Below are 20,080 nucleotides of genomic sequence, written 5' to 3' on the forward strand. Positions count from 1 at the left end.
TTCCAAATATTTTGGAAACTTGCTGCAAACCATTTTAACATGGTGTTATTGAAAATACTGACAAAATATTTGACAGTAATGTTTGACAACATTGTTAAAATCGTCTCGTTTTTATTCATGACATTTCATTTTATTATATGACAGATAAAAACACGATTATAACTTTAAAAAAATCATTTCAATTTGCTGTGTCAAAAGATGGTAACATTTCTATAATATAATATCAAATTCATGTTTTATTATAACTTTTGTAATGCTACTTACGTGTTACTTCCTCATGGTTTTGAGCTGCCATTGTTTGTAGTCGAATTGCAAAGAACTAAAATATAGTACTGTCATATAATACTTCAGGCTCTCTTACTGACTGCAACCAGCACTGTATAACCACAGACTGCTGGTCCGGGCTGTCGAAGACGATAATTTAGTAGGCATATTTACATAACATTAATCCTGTAGATAAAGCCAAGATATCGCCCTAAATGTAAACTTGTATGACTTGGCATATTATTGGGCTATTCCAGATAAAACATGCACCCCCCTATAGAGGGCAACGGAAATCCGATTTTTTGGTGGTCTTTGGGGCTCGGAATTCCAGCCTATTGTACTTATGCTGTTCCAAATTCCAGCCTATTCTGCCTATGCTTGGCGCAAAATTTCCAGATTTTTCCACCGTTTTGTTTTGCATCTCCCTTTTGGTCTATTTTAGACCAAAATTAACCCTAGATTGGCCCATTTAGTATTAAAATGCCAAATTGCCGCACTTTGCGCACTACCTTGGTAAAGCCATTTGAGTGAGTATATAGATCTGCGACAATCATGTTGCCTTGCCCACAGGACCATCAAAATGCAAACCCGGCCATATGCCAGGTATATGATATACACATTTTAGGCTATTCCAGTTGAAAGACATACACCCTGTATGGAAGACATTACTTTAGTCTCTCACACAGGGGTGTAGATTTCAAATGAAGTCCCCCCCCCCCCCCCCAAGAAAATGGTTGCCCCAAGTTTCTTTACTCAATTAATGAAAGTTTCATTGAGTAAAGAAACAGCTTAAAACAAGTACACTACCTTAAAGGAAGGTGACCTGATATATTTGGAAAATCAAATTCTTTAAAACTTATGTATAATATAAAATGTCATCCTTTTCAAGCACTCATGCAAAAAGAACATGTAAATGTTTTTTGTCAATATGCCTAATTCCTAATGGAATTACGGACATTTATACAGCATGATATTGGTAGTCTACAGTGTTTTTATTAATGATAATCATCATGATCATGTAATATATTGATTTCAAGTGAAAGGCCCTATTTTTCTGATAAACATATTGAAATTAGAAGTTCCAACTCAGTGTATTTCTGAAGATATCATCAAAAAACTGCCTAATTAGTCTCAAAATATGTTAAACAAGAGTGAGACCAATTCGGCAGTTATTTGATGATTTCTACGGAAATATAACGATTTGGAACGCCAAATGTCAATATGTTTATGAGAAAAATATGAGTTTCATCTGATACCAAAATCAGCATTTTGATGAGGTAACTGAGTGGGGATGAGATTGTCAACCAGGTTACCCACCTTAAAGTTAATGAAAACAAGTTCACAGAAAGCAAGCGCACTTCGCGAGGGTTTTATTTTCGCGAATGGAGTTCCATCCGCGAAATTAACACCTCGCGAATACTAGTATATATAATAATGTATTACAAGTATAGGGCAAGACTAAGCATCGCTTGAAAATAACAATTGCAAAAATGATTCTGTAACTCCAAATCGCAAAAATAACTGTACGCGAAAATTACCACTTAAACAGTAATTATACACTCTAAATTTCAAGGATTTAAAATAAATCCCAAGGGACTGTAGTTAGGGACCAATCAAGTGTTAGATTTAAAATTAAATCTTTAAGATTTAAAATTAAATCTTTAAGATTTAAAATTCAAATCTATAAGATTAATTTTAAATCTAAAATTGATTGGTCCCTAACTACAGTCTTAAGGATTTATTTTTAAATCCTTGTAATTTAGAGTGTAGTAGGAGCAGAAAAACTCTCTGGACTGACCAAGTCAATACTATTACGTAATTGTTTGTTCATGATTGCACACATAGATAGTGAGTGCACACACACTTTCATCCATGCAGTACAAAGTGTTATCTGTTTTCAAATTTATTGTGTGCTTTTAGAATATTTTTAGCAGCTTTGGGTATTAAAAACAAATCAACCCATCGTGGCTTGGGGTTTTAATAACAAGTTTAATTTCCGGAATTGATTGATTTTCAATGATGGATACAAATTAAGTTTAGCGTCAGTTTTTGTTAATATTTAGTTAAGTTTTATAAAATGTTGCAAAAAAAAAAAAAAATTAATAGTATCAAAGGCTACGAAAAAACCCTTCTCTACGGGCCCAACCGACCTGGAATTTGTGTTTTGAGAATTAAAAAGACATTTATTTTGCTTAAATTATAGAAAATATGTTTGTAAAATTCTTCAGATTTTGGTGATATTTTAGCGTAATTTCAAGATAGCCTCTCTCTAGAAAAACAAGTACAAAAAACACCCGACCCTATACTTGAAGTTGAAAGGTCCGCCCGTAGAATAGGGTGGGTTTTTCTTTTTTGTCGCTAAAAATACAATAAATAACATGACACCAAAAACAGAAATTTTGACAATAATAGTTTTTTTCTGATCATTTTAATGTAAATTTTGACCGAAGTATCAGTAAATTATGATATAGCGAGATTACACATAAATATAAAATTTGAAAGAGGGACTCTTTGGTTTATATTAAATGATGCTCCCCGCCTAAAAATCCGGACATTGAGTTTTTTTTTGCATGTTTTGCATTTGGAAAATGTTCCATTACAAACCAAATGTCAGACGAATTCGTCTGTATGGATAGGCTTCTGAGGGATAGGCCTATATGAATCCAATATCAAAACTACTGTTCTTTGAATGGAACAAAATGCAGATGTTGAATCGAAATACATCTTCTCTGATGTTATGGAAAATATAGTAATATCAAATATCATCCCTTTTATTCACGGGATGTGATTAATTAGCATATTATAAATTTGATGAGGAATTTTAATATTTATATGCCATTGGGTTTTGTGTAGGGGATGGAGGTAAAAAACTTTGATTGATAATGCCATTAAAATATTAAGATACCCTGCATCCCGTTTCTACTAGGCTTTATTTAATTAACTCATTATAATTAATAAATTATAATTGAAGTTTTGCTTTTGTAAAACCTACAATGTTCTTAGCACATCTAAAATTCTCCTGCATGCTGGTTGAACATAAAAAGGTTGAATAACACATGGAGATTAAAAAACGTAAGTAAACAAAATCAAATCTGGTAATTTGCAAAACTTTAACCACAGAGCAGTACATGTACCTGTAAAATGCAGAACAAGATCTTGTTCATGGTTGTTTGTTTAACCATGGATAAAGATAATTATGCTCTTCAAACACATTAAAGGTTCCATGACTTGGCAAACAAAGTTATACACACTTGTGTTTATAATACATGCAGTCTTCACAGTCACTCCAGGCTATGTTTTGGATCGGGGGTCTGCTTGATCAGCAGTAGAGATATTTCTCCCATCTTCTGGTATTACAGTAAAGCTATCATTTGCTGCATATTTTGCTCAAATTTGTACTTCTTACATGATATATAGTTGCCCAATGCTATCTGAAATACCATGTAAAGGACTAAACCTCCAAAGTAAAATTTAGAGTTTTTATAATAAAACTGGGATCCCCCAAAGCTCCACAAGCGGCTGAGTCGGTTTTTTTTTACTTTTTACCTCATTATTTTCGCTTAGTTAAAACTGAGACTAGTAAACTTGAGACTGTTGGTTTACTAGTTTCAGGTTAAAATGATCAGAAGACCACCTTGACAGATAAAGTGTTATACTAGTACATGTAGTAGTAATATTATGTAAGCATAGTAATTTTTACCAAAATTGTACATTATGTCTTTTATCATCAATCTCCAAAATAGGAAAGATAAGCGGTCTATGGTAAAACCAAATTTATCGAACGTAATCGAAACAATAAAATAATTATTTGGCCAAAACAACAACAACAAACAAACATTTTATTGTCCCTGTCCCTTTGAGGGATTCTGATTTTGGCCAGCTAAGAGCTGGCTATCTAATTCGGAGATCGTCTTTGTTTGATAAAGAGATTACGGGGTACTAGCATTGGTTTGAATTACTTAGCGGAAATTTTTATGGTCAAAATATATGTAAGACATGTTATTCGATTTGTAAGAAAAAGAAAGTATGTTTTGCCGTTTCAACGAATGAAAACGAGTGAGAATTTCAAAAGTTATGGTTTGAAGGAAATATGACATTAAAAGTTATATGCCAGGCCTATAATAGTTTCCACAGCATGTCAACGAAAGAACATGATAGTATCCTTGTTATCAGGCGTTCTTAGATTTACATTTTCAGACCTCCTGGAGATCAGCACAGCATGAGATGTGTGTATTGATAACATGATTAAAACCTTTATGGACGTAAAAGTCAAAGTAAAAATATCCTATATCCTGTATCGTTTTATGGATAAAAATGACTCAAAATGTAATTTATGAAATAATTGATATCTTAAACATCAGTTTTGTCTTTTCAACGGGAAAAATTCGATGTAATTTCAGGGCCTATTTTTGATATGGGTATAATTTATATACATGTAGGCCTATTGAACAATATCAGTCTTTATACATTTTATAATGTGATATGCATAAATTGCGAATTAATATATAAATTAATATAAAATTAATGTGCATGTATAAGGCAAGTAGGATGACAGTTTTTAGCCAATTAACTAAAGACTGCAGTGTATTTAATAATGAGCAAGGGTAGCCTAAAAGGCAGAAAAGACAAAAAGACAGAACAATTTGGAGTAATTAATTGAAGAGTTGACAGGAAGTTATAGGAGTTAATGTTTGTTCAATTACACGGTTGACGATGAAAATGCAATGCGAACACCACCTGGTTTGGTGGACTGTCATGAAACATGATGGATCATAAAAAGAGTGATCCTAAAAATGCCTTCCACCCAAACTAATTACAAGACCTCTTCTGCATTGAAGCTGGCTTTTCCTTTAAAAGGGAATTTTTATCTTCTTCTTTTATTTCTTGCATAAAAGTGGAAAATTAAAGTTAACATACGGTATTGGCAACATAATTTGCTTCCACCTCTTAATGATCAATTTTGCATTGTAGGAAAAAATAAAAATAAAAAAGTTCTCCTCTTTTTTAATTTTTTTTCTGTCAGTGTAGTTTTTAGCTGTGGGCCTACTATGGAGTGCAGCCTGTAGTGTAGAGGTGTATCTTACTGACTTGCTTTTAATACTGACTTTCTAACCTTTTATAATTTTATAATATATAGTTACCCCTTTGGCTCTAAAATCATAATTGCAAGACTCTGAATTTGTAAAGCTATATTGACCCTACCGAATTCTGGCCACTCGTCCTTTATATTTAAATAAAAGTCTCCCCTCCATAAAGTACCACAGGGCAATTCGCAAAATAATACCATAACACAGGTGATAAGTGTGAATGGTTGTGGAATCGAACTAGAGAAATAGCCCTCTGTCACTTAGAACTTAAAACCAACATGTCTGCCATTTCAATTGTTATCCATTCCAGATGAGTTTCCAGATGAGTAAGAAAAAATGTAATGCTAATTTATTGCACATGCTGAGGAAGCCTGATTACCTTTTTAAAATAGCTGAGTGGGACGGTTTTCAATGAAATATTTTTTCACGGCAGTGAAATGATGCCACTTGCCCCCACATCTCATATTACTATTTAGCCCTTAAACCCGGCAAAGAGTCTGCTCAGTGTAGGACTTTTTTAGCCTTTTTTTATAAATATGTTTGCAATTGGCTTATAGCCGTCTCATGCTGCCAATACACATACCTGATTGGTTAATCAAACTAGCAGGTCATGATCAGGCCTAATCACGAAGTAAACATATCATCTGTATAGAAAACTATGCAGCAGGCGACTTACTTCAGAAAAAGTTCAATATAACTACATTGCATAAAACTAAGCCCATTATCTATAGTTAATTGGTCAAATGTTTATTGCCTCTTGTAATAACCCATGTGTAGGCCTATAAACCTGTATAATATTGGTGTTCATAAAAGCAGGACTATGAGACAAATATCCCCGACCCTGACAAAAGCTAGCAAGAGCAAATGGCTGTGTAATTTGTTTACTTTAGTGATAAGGCATCTTGCATACATGTACAATTTTCTTCGTAGTTTATAGCCAAATTTGTTTCCTGTAGGTGGCTTAATAAAAATTCCTTTAAACAAGAAGAGTCTTTCAAAAAAAGACACAGTTCACGGACCAGGTGTATAGTAATTTGTTCTTTAACTTTCCATTTTCACATCTAACCTACTCTGCACTGATCTTACAATAAATTAGTGATTTGAGGCATAATGATTCCTACATCCTGACTCTGGCTATATAACTCTCCATCCAGCAAGAAACTCATTATCACCGTAGCTTTAATATTGAAATTCAATTAATATACCATGCAGATAATAACCTTGGCCCAATAATTATTTGGGATCCAATTTAGATAAGCAAACATTACTGGGTAGATAACAGGAATTAAGTTTTGTCAGTTGGAAGGAATTGAGTAAATCGCCTGTATCAAAATAGCAGTGTATTTTTCATATATATGCAGTAATATGCTCAGCCTTATCACAAAATAAACAATAGCATTGACCTTGCCCACCAATCAGTAAAGCCTATTATAATCATGTGATGGCTCAATCCAATAGTAAACATGCTTAGAAAAAAGGCAAAAAAAATAGTCCTGGCTGCCATTGTCTCAATACAAGATAAGATGTGCTAAAAAGTCCTCGTCGTGTGGGGCCGGATTAGATAAAGGGATACAAACCTGGGTATGAGGCATTAGGAATTATTTCCTAGCCTCATAACAACAGGTTGATGGGCTACAATAGTTATTCAAGACACAGTGTATGTAAGGGATAAACTGTGCATATGAGATATGGGTTCAAGTGGGGGAAATGTTCACTGCCGTGAACAAAAAGGAATGGGCGCCCAATGTGAGCTTGGTCGTGACGCGTGATGTGTTGAATTTCATGGTGTTTAGATTTGGTATTATTATCTCATGAAACCCGGTGACACCTCATTATAGAAATCAGACCTGTTGATAGGTTGTAAGAGGGGATAGCCTTTTCCAGGCACGAATTGGGCCATATATAAAGAAAGTTTTGCTACTTTGCGACGCAATAAAAACCCTAAATGCAAAATGAGATCCTGTAGGTGTCTTCCGCGGTGGCTTAAAAAACTAAATGGAAAATGAGGTTTTTAAAAAATATTGTTTTTCAGAGTCAAGACACATGTATCATTATTAAGCCTCATATCACTTATTTATTGTCGAATAAGTGCAGAGTAGGTTAGATATGAATATTAAATGTTAGACCAAAGTAGCTCAAAGTACATGTACTATACACCCGATCCGTGAGCTTGTTTTTTTAAAGACAAATTCTTGTTTGTGTAAAAACTGAAGCATCATATGTGTAAAAGAATATTTGAATATTAACTGTAGCCTACATCATATATAACGATTCGTGATACCCAATCATGCTTCAGTTTATGTGGTTTAGGAAGCAGAGAATTTTATTTCAATTTTATATACGCCAAAATATTTTCTGAATAATAAAAATTAACACTGAATTGATGGCGGAAATTTTATGTAAAATTTACGTAGGTCCCCACTAAAGATTACTGTTTTGTCTTTATGGGAATTTTATCTTTTAATATCTGAAAGGACTTTGGGGACCTACGTGGACTTTTACTATAAATTGCAAAAATCCAGACAGTCTTACAAGAAAAATGGTAGGCTGACTAGGCTCCCTACCTTGCAGAGCATGTGCGTGCACGAAATCAATTGTGTATGTATCATAGGCCCCTCGTATTGTCTGTATGCGCCTGAGAATTCAACAATATTAATAATGGTAGCTCTACACATTAATGTTTTTAAGCAGATAAAATTCCAAAATATGGTACGTTTTAAATTTTAAATTTTTTTTTATTATGTTAGGGAAATGTGGCTGGGAGAATTTATGTATGACGAAGAGTGGTGTGGGTCTATAGGTTCATCCCCTGCAATGGTGATCCCCAAATTGACTTGGGTCTTCACTCTTCATTCTAGCTTGTGCGAAGATTTTGTTTTTATAGGCCTATACATTTTTTTAAAACAGCATCACACTCACTCCCACAGCCCACACTCCCACATAGCACACACAACGAATGCGCATCATAGTAATAGTATAGACATATGATATCCCTATTAAATATTTTGAGCTCAAAATGTAGAAATATACACTTTGAGCTCATCTTATAATAATAGCTATACAACAGCAGGAAAGAAATAGACAGGTGTCAATTATAAAAACCTTGAATATATTTACATAAACAAAGTCAAGTAAAACGCAAGTGTGGACAACTCAGCTTGGTCGTGTTTACTCAAGAAAACTCATGAAACTTGCAAATTTTAGAAAAGAAGTTGCATTGCGTTCGAAATACTAGCATTTGTGAGTCAAGTTATTTATTTTTAGTAACAATAAAAGGACCATTTCCTCTATCTTCCCAATCTGGGTGTTAAATTGATATACCTAGATTTGGAAGACGATTACTTTATTCATGTCGTATTTTATTCATACATCGTTGAAACTTTAAAAAGTAACAGTCCCCAACGAATTTAGATATGAGCTGTTACTTCGCTTTGATCGTCCACTCCCCAATCAGGGAATTCCCTTTTAACAAAGGAGCACCTGCATAGTACATGGTACTGCAGCAATTAGCAAGCACCCTCGGCGCGACAAGATCGCACTCGTTCTACTTGCTGTAGCTTCATGTATTTATCATGTAGCCTATTATAAATCTATTTCATTCAAATACAGGTATATATTTAATATAAAAACAACATTTGAGGCTTTAGGTATTTTAGTCTCAGCTCAAACCAAAGTAAGAAAGTTTGAATTCTTATGTACCGTAAACGTTCGCCTAATGGCGCACATGGGCTCCTTTGCCTTGGGGTAAATTTCATGTACAAAGACAGAGCTACCTCCTCTAAAAATCACAACAAGAATTAAGGGTATGTGCCTTTATTTGCTGGTGGGATTTTTGTGGGAGGGCACTTTAAGTTTGTGTCTAAAATACCAGTTATATCAAGTGGGCCCATAGCGCCATTACTAGGCGAACGTTCTACGGTATATCCATTGACAATACAACAATATTCGAGTTGTAAAGTAGGGAAAAAGATCTAGGCCTCAAGAAAGTAAGAACAGGATTAAATAAAGAATAATTAAGGACATAAAGAAAGAATTTTGCCCTAATGAATTTTTAGAAAGAGCTGAAGCAAGAAACTGAGTTTCACAATACAATCCTTTTATAGTTCGAAATGTGTGCTGCCGACAGAGTAGGCGTCCCTTTGTGTGGTTCAGTTCATGGACCTAAAGACCCAGTTTAACAAAAATGTTAAAATTATGTTACGCTTATAGAAACTAGTAGGCCTACATACCACACATTGTTATTGAAACCCCGTAAGGAGAACAGCAACCCTTCACAAAAGAGAAGCTTAATTTTAGTGGTTACCTAGGATAGCAACACCAGTGGCGTGCGCAAAGGAGACAGGGGGATGTGCCCCCCCTCCCACTTTTGTCAAAAAGTTCGGGGAAATAATGCACCCAATCGGGGGGAAACTGGGGAATTAGTTATTAAATTTCAAAACAGTCAGAGAATCGAGACCACTGTCCTCGACTTTGAAAACCTGCGTACGTTACTGCTAAGCACATGCCTTGGTGGTGGGCCTATATTATACATGTAAAACATCATAGATGACTTTGAATAAATGCAGATAAAGCCAATATAATGAAACCTTTAGAACAATAAACACCTATACAAGCCTAAAATAACTCTAAAAACCCTAACATGGAATTCCAGACTTTTTGGTAGTCAATTGAAAAATTCCAACTTATTTGTGTAATTTTAGATACCCTCTATAGAGGGCGATGGAATTCCAGATTTTTTTGGTAAGTCAATTGAAAATTCCAACTTTTTTTTAAATTATTTTTAAAAACCCTCTATACCCCTTCATGGAATTCCAGACTTTTTTGCTAGTCAATTGAAAAATTCCAACTTTTTATTTGGATATTTTTAGAAACCCTCTATAGAGGGCGATGGAATTCCAGATTTTTTTGGGTAAGTCAATTGAAAATTCCAATTTTTTTTGACAATTTTAAAAACCCTCTATACCCCTCCATGGATTTCCAGATTTTACATGCACTAAACAGGGTCGGAAATCCAGGTTTCTTCCTCAAGTATGCTTTGGAATTCCAGACATTTTAGAAAAAACAAATTTTGCCCTCTATAGGGGGGGGTGCATGTTTTATCTGGAATAGCCCATTGCTCTAAATCATTTGGTAGTTTTTCAGTGTAGATATAGAACTTCTATGAAGAATTTGAAATTCCGAAATATCCTGGTAAAACAAAGCCTGAAAGACAACACGGGGAGGGGTTCAAAATTGTTCAAAGTTCCTTAGAACCAATTCCAAAGTATGACAGTGTTTGTGTAGATTGATCTCGCCCCGTGTGAAGGCCGTATTGTTTTTTGAGCTACAACTACACAACTCAAACACTAAATGTCGTTTTAGCTGTATAATTATATTGCACACCATCCATTTTGGAGTAGGGGATATCCTTTTGAATTATAAGGAAATTGATTATAAAAAGATGGGTTTCCGGGAGTGGTCACTGAAAACTCCCCCTGTGCTACATTACGCACATTTTGTAATTAGGGCTTTCAACTTCATGATTTTGTGTAGCGTTTAAAAACAGAAAATCGTATCATGTTGCTGCTACACATGTATACAGGTTTTTGGCAAGCCCAATTCATTGGGCCGCCTTATCTTCCCCTGCTGATATAATGAGAAGTTTTGGGACCACCAATTTGATTTAAACCACCATCTCATCCAATTTTATAACCATCAATAAAATGATATTCTCAATAATGAAGCAACAAATTAAAACAACATTATCGGGCAACATTATCACTACAGATTGAGATGAGTTTGCATAGAGCGTTGGGAAAGCTTAGATATGAAGTGCAAAAGCAAGATAAGACTAAAGCACTACCAGGAAAACAAAATTGGTTCAATTTCTTTTTGCTTTGATTTTGATTTTTTTTTTTTTGAGGTGCATTAGTGGATTAGTAGTTAATCTCCTTGAGCGATCAGAGTCAGAGTTGGTAACTAAGAAAAAACAAAACAAGTCCTACTCGCCGGACTATCACATTCATTAATTCATTCATATTTTATTTCCATAAAATCATTACATTACATTACATCAAAAAATATACAAACACGATACATATGGAGGAAAAGGCTGGAAGACCAAAAAGGCCTGAAAGTTAGCCTTTCCCTAAAATCAAATGAAATTAGCACAAAAAATAAAAATAAAAACTTTACCAAACATAACCAAAAGACAAGACAAGGGACGGGGACGTGCTCACGGAAAATATTAATTATATTGAGAAATATATTTTTTTTATTATATTTCAGATTTTTATCTAAAGAATTCCAAAGAATGGGACCTCTTGTACGTATGGCATAATCAGAAAACGCTTTCTTATTTTTAGTTAAATTTAGGTCATTTACATATCGTGTCTTGTAGTTATGTATGTCAGAACGTTTAGTAAAATATTAAATTATCAAATGAACAGGGCAGCTCATTTATGGAGTACCTGTACATGAATGTACCTAATTCCAGTGTCTACATATCTTCATGCAGCCTTAAATACGTTATAATTAGCAAACAATGGCGTTGTGTGATCTCTATAGTGACCGTTTGCCACAGTTCTTACAGCCCATTTTTGAATTTTTACAATTTTATTTAAGTAAGCTTTACATGTATTTCCCCATAAAAAACGATTTGGAACTAAATGTTTCAATTTATTCACGATACCGGCATTTTTTATATAGTTTTAGATACGCAATCAATGTGACATTTCCAAGTGAGACATTCGTCTATTAGTACACCAATGAATTTAGTTTGATGCACTCTTTCTAAAGTCGTATGATCTAATGTGATTTGCAAGTCTTGATTCAACGATGTCATTTTGGGTGTGCCAAGTATCATGTAATTTATTTTGGTGGCATTTATTGACAATTTATTAGCTTTAAACCAATTGCTTACTTCCTTTAATTCTTCATTAACAATGTTTATCTGGCGTTCTACGTTTTTATGTGAGTACAAAATACTGGTATCATCTGCAAAAAGGACGAATTCGAGTACATTGGATGCATTAGTTATATCATTGACATAGAGTAAAAATAGAAGTGGACCCAGGATTGATCCTTGCGGAACACCACATATAATATCGCCACGAAAGCCATAGTGTTCTAATTTTATGTAAGAGTATGTTATGATCGATTGTATCAAAGGCCTTTGACAAATCCAGAAATATTCCAATAGTCGTTTCGTTTCTTTCAACTGCTGCAGTAACTTTATCTACCATGCTGCTCTATAGCCATAAAGGTCGAATGTTTTGACCGAAAGCCAAATTGTTTGGTGTTAAGGATTTGCTTATTTTCAATGTAATCCGTACATCTGTTAAAGATTAATTTTTCAAGAATTTATGAAAAGCACGGTAGGAGAGAAACTGGACAATAATTTGACCTCAGCATCTTCTTTTTTGTATAATGGTATGACCATTGCTATTTTTAATTTATCGGGAACAATCCCAGTAGATATAGACAACCCCAGCAAACACAAAACGTTTTCGACATCATTCGCAAAAGGTTATAAAAGGTTGGCAGAAAACGTTTAAATGTCGGGTTATATAAAGGGTATATTAAGGGTATAAAACGTTTTCATAACATTAAAAATCATTTTTTGATAATCTACTGCTCAGCATACAAAAAATGTTTTAGAGAAAACGTTTAAATATCGGATTATATAAAGGGTATAAAACGTTTTAATAACATTCCGAAAATATTTTTGAAAGTTTGATACAAAACATTCTAAACAGAATGTTATTTTGGGGTTGAAAAAATATTTTGCGAAAAATGTTTGCCCAAAATATTTGCAATAACGTTTTAAAAACGTTTTCATGACCTTTATATAACCCAACATTTAAATGTTATTAAAACGTTTTGAAAAAAACATTTTAAGAACATTCCTGTGTTTGCTGAGTGCAAATATTTTAACATAATGTTATTTAACTGTTGACAAAATATTTGTTTGCAAAAATAGTTTACAATAACATTTTTGAAAACATTTTAAAAATATTGTTGTAGTGTGTTTTCATACAAAAGGTTTTAAAACGTTTTCATGACCTTTATATAACCCGACATTTTAATGTTATTAAAACGTTTTTATGTAAACCAAAAGCCAAAATATAACTTATTAAAAACGTTTTTAAAACGTCTTTGTGTTTGCTGGGATGCTTGTCTATCCCCGGGTCTATCTCGAGACCAGTATGAAATGCACTTTAAATACGATATCGGAAAAGTCATAGTTTCACATACTGGATTATCTAAGATAGTTTAGTATGTGCAAAACCCTAAATTGTAAAAATCATAAAAATAGTTCATTTTTAACATTTTATAACTAATTATTTAGGAAAAATTGAGGGCTGGACATAATTTGTTGAATTGGAAGAGCTCCATAAAAAGAACCATAATACCAATTTAAATTGGTTAATGTGGAGGTTAAAGGAACAGTTTGTTTGAGGTGACCAACCTACCAACCCGACTCTGAAAAAGTTGTGGAGGACAAGCAAACAAGCATTTTTTTGCCTTAAGGGGGTACTACACCCCATGCCAATTTGGTGACTATTTTTGCATTTTTCTTAACGTTATAGTACATTTGATACAATTAAGATACGTATATTATAGGGGCAGGGACTACAACTACTGCACTGAAAATTCAGCAACTCAAGGCAAGTAGTTATTGATTTATTGATCAAATACTGTTTTTCCCTTATTTTTGACTGTAACTCCACAAATGTTGTTTGTGCTGAAATAAAATTTCCAGTGCAGTAGTTGTAGTCCCTGCCCCTATAATATACATAACTTACTTGTCACCAATGCGCTATAATTTTTGAGAAAATGCAAAAATAGGCACAAAATTGGGCAGGGGTGTAGCCCGGGGGTGTGGTACCCCCTTAACCAAATGTGCTAGTTCATATTTTGTTTTAAAAGGGTATAGCACCATCGTTTGCGCAATTGTTATTATCATTGAAAGCTAAGTGATGGCGCTATAAACATTACCATCACCAAAACAAATAAGTACTCGTAATAATGTTTAACTTCTTCAATTAATGATAAGCTAGTAGATAAAGGCAAGCTAGCAGATAAAGGCTAGTAAATGAATTAACTATTACAGTTTACAATGTAATGGCAAGCCGTGAAGACCTACCAGAACATTTAGACGTTCAACTTGAATACGTTTAAAAATTGCAAAAATTGTGTGATTATCATCGCATAATGACCTACTTTGAAGGGCTACTGAAGACATACAAAGAAAGTGGTAATTTGTTGGCGCACGCATATCAACAGCACCATTTCAAAACTTTACCAAAAAAAAACACAGAAGGTTTTAAATTTTCTCTTGGTGGTGTGAGGCGAAAATCAACAGGATTTGCACAACCTACTAAGTTTGAAGAGTTAAAAGGAATCAAAACATTTGCGCAAGCAAGTCGTTGATGGGAACGTTTTCTCCTTTAACTCAAGTGAAATTGGTATAGGGAAAGTTGGAGATCAAATGATTTGAAGGCAAGTGAACTTAACTTGAAGCTATGTATTTTATATATAGACTATGAGAAGGCCTTTGACTCAGTGGAACATATACGGACCTCTTTATAGCATTACGTAACGTCGGAGTAAGTGAAGGAAAATATTAGAGGATATCTACACGCACAAACGCCACAGCTAAAATCCACATTGAAAACGGTGTTTCCAAAACAATTCAAATTCAGCGTGGAGTGACACAGGGAGATACTATATCCGAAAAAATATTCACAACATCAATGGAAGACATATTCAGAAGGCTGAACATACAGGAGAGGGAGATCAACATAGATGGCGAGAATCTAACAGCTCTGAGATTTGTAGATTATGTAGCTTTGGAGCTCTTTGGTGACAACATCAGTAAAAGACATGGAGGTCCAGTTAATGATCTGAATAAAGGTAAACAGATTGGAATGAACATACACAAGGGCATATATTTATATGACAAACTGAAGGCGCAGCGACATTATCGGAAAAGTGGATGGTTATAAATATCTTGGCCAAACATTGAATAGATGGAGGACAACACCAGGGACGAAGTTTTGATCAGAATAAAGACAGGTTGGAGTTGCTTTGGCAGATTCAAGAATATTCTATGTGATGAAAAGTTACCAATGGACTATTCCAGAATTTAATGTACACCCTCTATAGAACATGTAGAAGACATGGGAATCCCCCCCTCCCAATTGGCAGTTTTGGCCTTGGGAATTACCCCCCCCCCCAAAAAAAGGTGTCTTTTCCCTTAGAAATGGTATAGAAGACTTGGGAATTGGGAGGTGAGGTGTGAGGTGAGGTGAAGTGAAGTGAAGATCATCTAAAGGAAGGTGAAAGATTTATTGCTTATATAAGCATAAATAACTTTTTGGACACCGTTAATTTTGGGCTGCGTATTGAGAGATTGTATCAGCTTCCAGAAGAGAGCTTCTCGCAGTTTGTAGAGAACACTTTCAGCATTTAACCAGCTGTGTTTCAAAAATACCATAGGTTGCAACAGCTAAATATAACATTAATGGCCCATTCAGTGCACGTGGTTTGCGCATCCGGACGATATTTAAAATCAAAATTCAGATTTTGGTACCTTGGTTTTTGTAATAATATTGTCATAGATGTGGTAACATAGCTAGTGGTTTAGTCGAAAGCTGTGTATTTAAGACAACATTTATAAGACATTTTACATGAATCTGTAATTTATATACTGACAGTATATAAATTAGCTACGTGTATTTGAATGGGCCTTTTTGCAACTTCGTCAATACTGCTATTTTCTTCGTTTTGTACCAAATTTGTCATGTTATTTACCTTTAAGGGCTGGGGTATGAACGTTTGGACAGTATTTATTGTGGGACATTAGAGCACATCAGACATATAGAATTGCATTCTGAATACGAAGAATGTCATTCTGATATCAAATAATTTTGAGTTTTTGAAATTCGCAATTTAATACACATTTTATGGCAAATCATTAAAATTGATATTTTGATATTTAACAGTACTTGAAGTAAACTTTATAAATCTGATGATTTATACTTAAAGTGTATGTAGGTGGGATGAAAAGCCGACGATCAATTTTGACCTTTCGTATTGAAGATATGGATTTTTTTCCCAAAACACCAAAAAAATTAGGTCTTTTGGGGAAAAAATCCATATCTTCAATATGAAAGGTCAAAATTTTCAATTGACCGTCGGCTTTTCCTCCCTGCTACATACACTTTAAGAATATGTCGTTAGATTTATATAATTTACTTCGAGTAGGCTACTGTTATATATCAGAAATTTGAAAAATATCAAATTTCTATAATTTGTCATAAAATTTGTATTATATTGTGATTTTCAAAAATGAAAATTATTTGATATCAGAAAGACATGCTTCGTATTCAGAATGCAATTCGATAGGTCTGAGGTGCTCTCATGTCCCACAAAAAATACTGTCGAAACGCAATAAACGCTCATTTTAGATCCCTTAAGCATTTAAAAACAATTTTAACTTTTACACTTGCGCTGGGATCACTGATTGGTCGGCTCTTTAAACACAGCAACCAAAATTTGTAAAACAGTTGATCGAACGCTTTTTACGCATCCATTCGAGGAACGATATTGGTGGCAACGAGCAATTCATGTAGATTCTGAAGTTATACAAAAATTGAGGCTTCTAACATAACAGATTAAGGTAAGAGCAGCACTGTAAAAGTGAATATTTAAACGTTTTTAAAATTAACAATTTCACGTTTTCTTACATTAACCAAAAAGCCTGAAAATAATGTGGTACAAAAAAAATCCACTTTTGTCAAGGGTTCATAAAAGGGCAAGTTCTTAAAAGGACACGTTTGTAGAAGGACCACTTTATAAAAAGGACAAGTTCATAAAAGGACAAGTTTATAAAAGGACAAGTTCATGAAAGGACAATGGCGCACTGCTTTAAAGGACAGAGCTGTTGCTTTACATACATGCATATATACATACATACAATAAGGCTTTTATCATGTTTATTACCCGCCATTTCATAAAGACTATAGCGGGTATGATACAGCAAAAACAACATTAAATCAACAAGCAAAAAACAAAAAACAAAAAGCAACAAAAAAAGAAGCAAAACAAACAAACAATGAAAACTAACTTTGCAGGTTACACTACGTGAGAAACCAAACTCCAAACTCTTACCATGCTTACCTAAAACACAGGATTGAAGGTAGTTTCAAGACAGTGATGCATGGCACAAACCTATGGAGAGCTACTTGGGAAAACCACCCACCTTATTAGGCTAAGTAAATAAATAAAAAACATGTTTCACGACCGGGTTTTCATTGCTAACTCGGTGAAAAGAGAAAAATATGTTGTTGTTTTTAATTGTACAATTATTACTTGTTCGATTGTTGAAACTAAAAGTATATGTTTGGTACAATGTTCAAGCCTTCATATTTATTTTATTTTATATCGCGCCTTTTGTGGATGTAAGGCTTTTTGCAACAAAATAAATTTACTCCTTTTCTAGAAACCACCTTTGAATCAAATGTGAGCCCATTTGTTTTTGTCCTTCTTTATGTAATTTGACTAATGCTTTCAATGAATTTTTAATTAAATTCGGCAAAATGACATTTTTTGAGTATTTCTAAAGCTACAACTTTTGTTAATTAAAATGACATAGTGACCCAAAAATAGTTCTTTTTGGTTTCATTTAACGTACATTCAAAGCTGCTATTATACATCAAAACGTTTAAACAAAACTATTTTATATTCATTTTAAGTTCAGATTTCCGGAAATTCCCTAAGATTTCCCAAACGGGAAATATACGATATCTCCTGAAGGGAAGGTGGTATGAAGGTCAAATAACCACCAAAATGTGTATTTTTACCCACACCATGTCATGCCAATAACTCAATTTCAGCCAGAGGTGGATGTACGGGCGTTTGCAACTAGGCTCTTCATTTAATGATATACTTTTCATTTAACTTAGTATAACAAATAAAATCATTTTCTCTTACATGCAAAAAGTAAATATTCTATTGCCTTGCGTGATAGTATCTATCTGGTCTAAGATTAATTCTAAAGGTACGTTTAAATAAGCTCCTGCATTTGAATTATTTGTAGTTACCAACATTTTATATAGCATATTGGTAATTGCCACTATGAGACAAAAATCTGTGATCGGTTGAAAAATCTGAGAACAATCTGTACAAAATGTAATCTAATTGTTTAGCAGGTGCCGTAAAACTATTGATATGATAAATCTTGCATAAAACCTTAACTTTACAGTTAACCTTTGACCTCGGAAATATTAAATTTTCAGTTTCTTATGGGATGGTTAAAAAACATTTACAAAGCTGGATTTTGCAGAAACCCTATTGAAATTGAACAACCAGTTCCAAAGATATGAGCAATTAAAAGTTTCCAAACCAAAAAAAACAAAATGAAATATTTCCTTTATTTGGCTATATCTCAAAATCGATATTTCCGAGTTCCGACTGATTTTGCTTGATCGCAGCGCATATAAAGCGATATTTTTAGTAATGGTAATACATTTTCTTATCGAAGACTCTAAGCTTCCACTGCTTGTGTGAACTTGGCTATCATACAATACACTCTAAAATCAAACGTTAACACTTTTTAGACACTTAAACGCGTTTATACGAATATGTTAAAATTCACCATTTTACTTTTAAATGACTTTTGACCCGATCATCATTACGGGGCAAGTGTTGGGCTTATTTCAGGCAGCGGATATGATATGATCGAGCCGGCAACTTGTGAAACCGCCCGGCCGTATGGCATTTTCCAATATAGTCGGCTAGTTTTGTGGGGTTCATTATCGAACCCCAACGGTTTTAGCTTGTATTTATATTATTTATCAACATATGCCTATTTGTTGGTGATATTTCAAGCGTTTTAAAATTTCAAAATAATCCCATTCAATTACACGATTGACGATGAAAATTTACTGAATTTAGAGAGTGTAATGCGGCCACCCCCTGGCTTGTTTATTGTTGGGGCAAGATTCAGTTAAAATCGGACAATGTACGACAAAGTTGTTATCAAAACAATAATGGGATTAAGTTGATAAACACTACAACGCGTTGATGAAGTGTTTATTAGCTTTTATTAAGTGTTCAACATGTTTATGTTGCCGATATAAGCATGTTGGTGTGTTTATATCTTGCCATAATAATCACCAAACAAGTCCAACACATGCCACGTAATAATGAATAGGTCAAAGGTCATTTGGGGGTCACAATGGTAAAAATGTGAATTTTAACATATCGTATAAACGTGTGTAAGTGTTTAAAAAATGTTGACGTTTGTTTTTGGCATGCCTCAAAAGTGATTCGAAACGAATCAGCTCTAACACATACTTAGTATTACTATAATTAAAGTTATAAACAGCAAGTTTAACTCAAGTCTAGTAAAAGAGACTGTTTGAGTTATGCGACTGTTTTATAGACAAGAAATAATTTATGTACAAATGGATACAGCAATTGTTTGATGTGATCATTTATTAAATTTTCTAACAAAACATGATTTATAGGTTAATAAATGTGTATCACTTGTTGGGAGTGAAATTGCACAAAATAATGCACGCGTACTGAAATGTTGGTGCGTCTAATGCACGAGCCCCGAAGGGTGGAGTGCATAAGACGCATCAACATCTCAGTACAAGTGCATTATTTTGTACAAATAATTATCGAGAAACAAATACATGATTTTTGCTATTTTTATAACCGTCAAAATTGACACTAAA

General features: G+C 33.9%; 1 protein-coding gene across 1 annotated transcript in view; it reads right to left on the reverse strand.

The window, feature by feature from the left end:
- Nucleotides 1-20,080, reverse strand: part of LOC140140075 (uncharacterized) — a 76,482-nt gene that overhangs the window by 9,585 nt on the left and 46,817 nt on the right. The window contains exon 2 of the mRNA XM_072161893.1: nt 265-404. Within this exon, the coding sequence (XP_072017994.1) occupies nt 265-295 (31 nt within the window). The 5' untranslated portion in view covers nt 296-404. The remainder of the gene's footprint in view (nt 1-264; nt 405-20,080) is intronic.

Source organism: Amphiura filiformis, chromosome 18, assembly GCF_039555335.1.
Source record: "Amphiura filiformis chromosome 18, Afil_fr2py, whole genome shotgun sequence".
NCBI lineage: Eukaryota > Metazoa > Echinodermata > Ophiuroidea > Amphilepidida > Amphiuridae > Amphiura > Amphiura filiformis.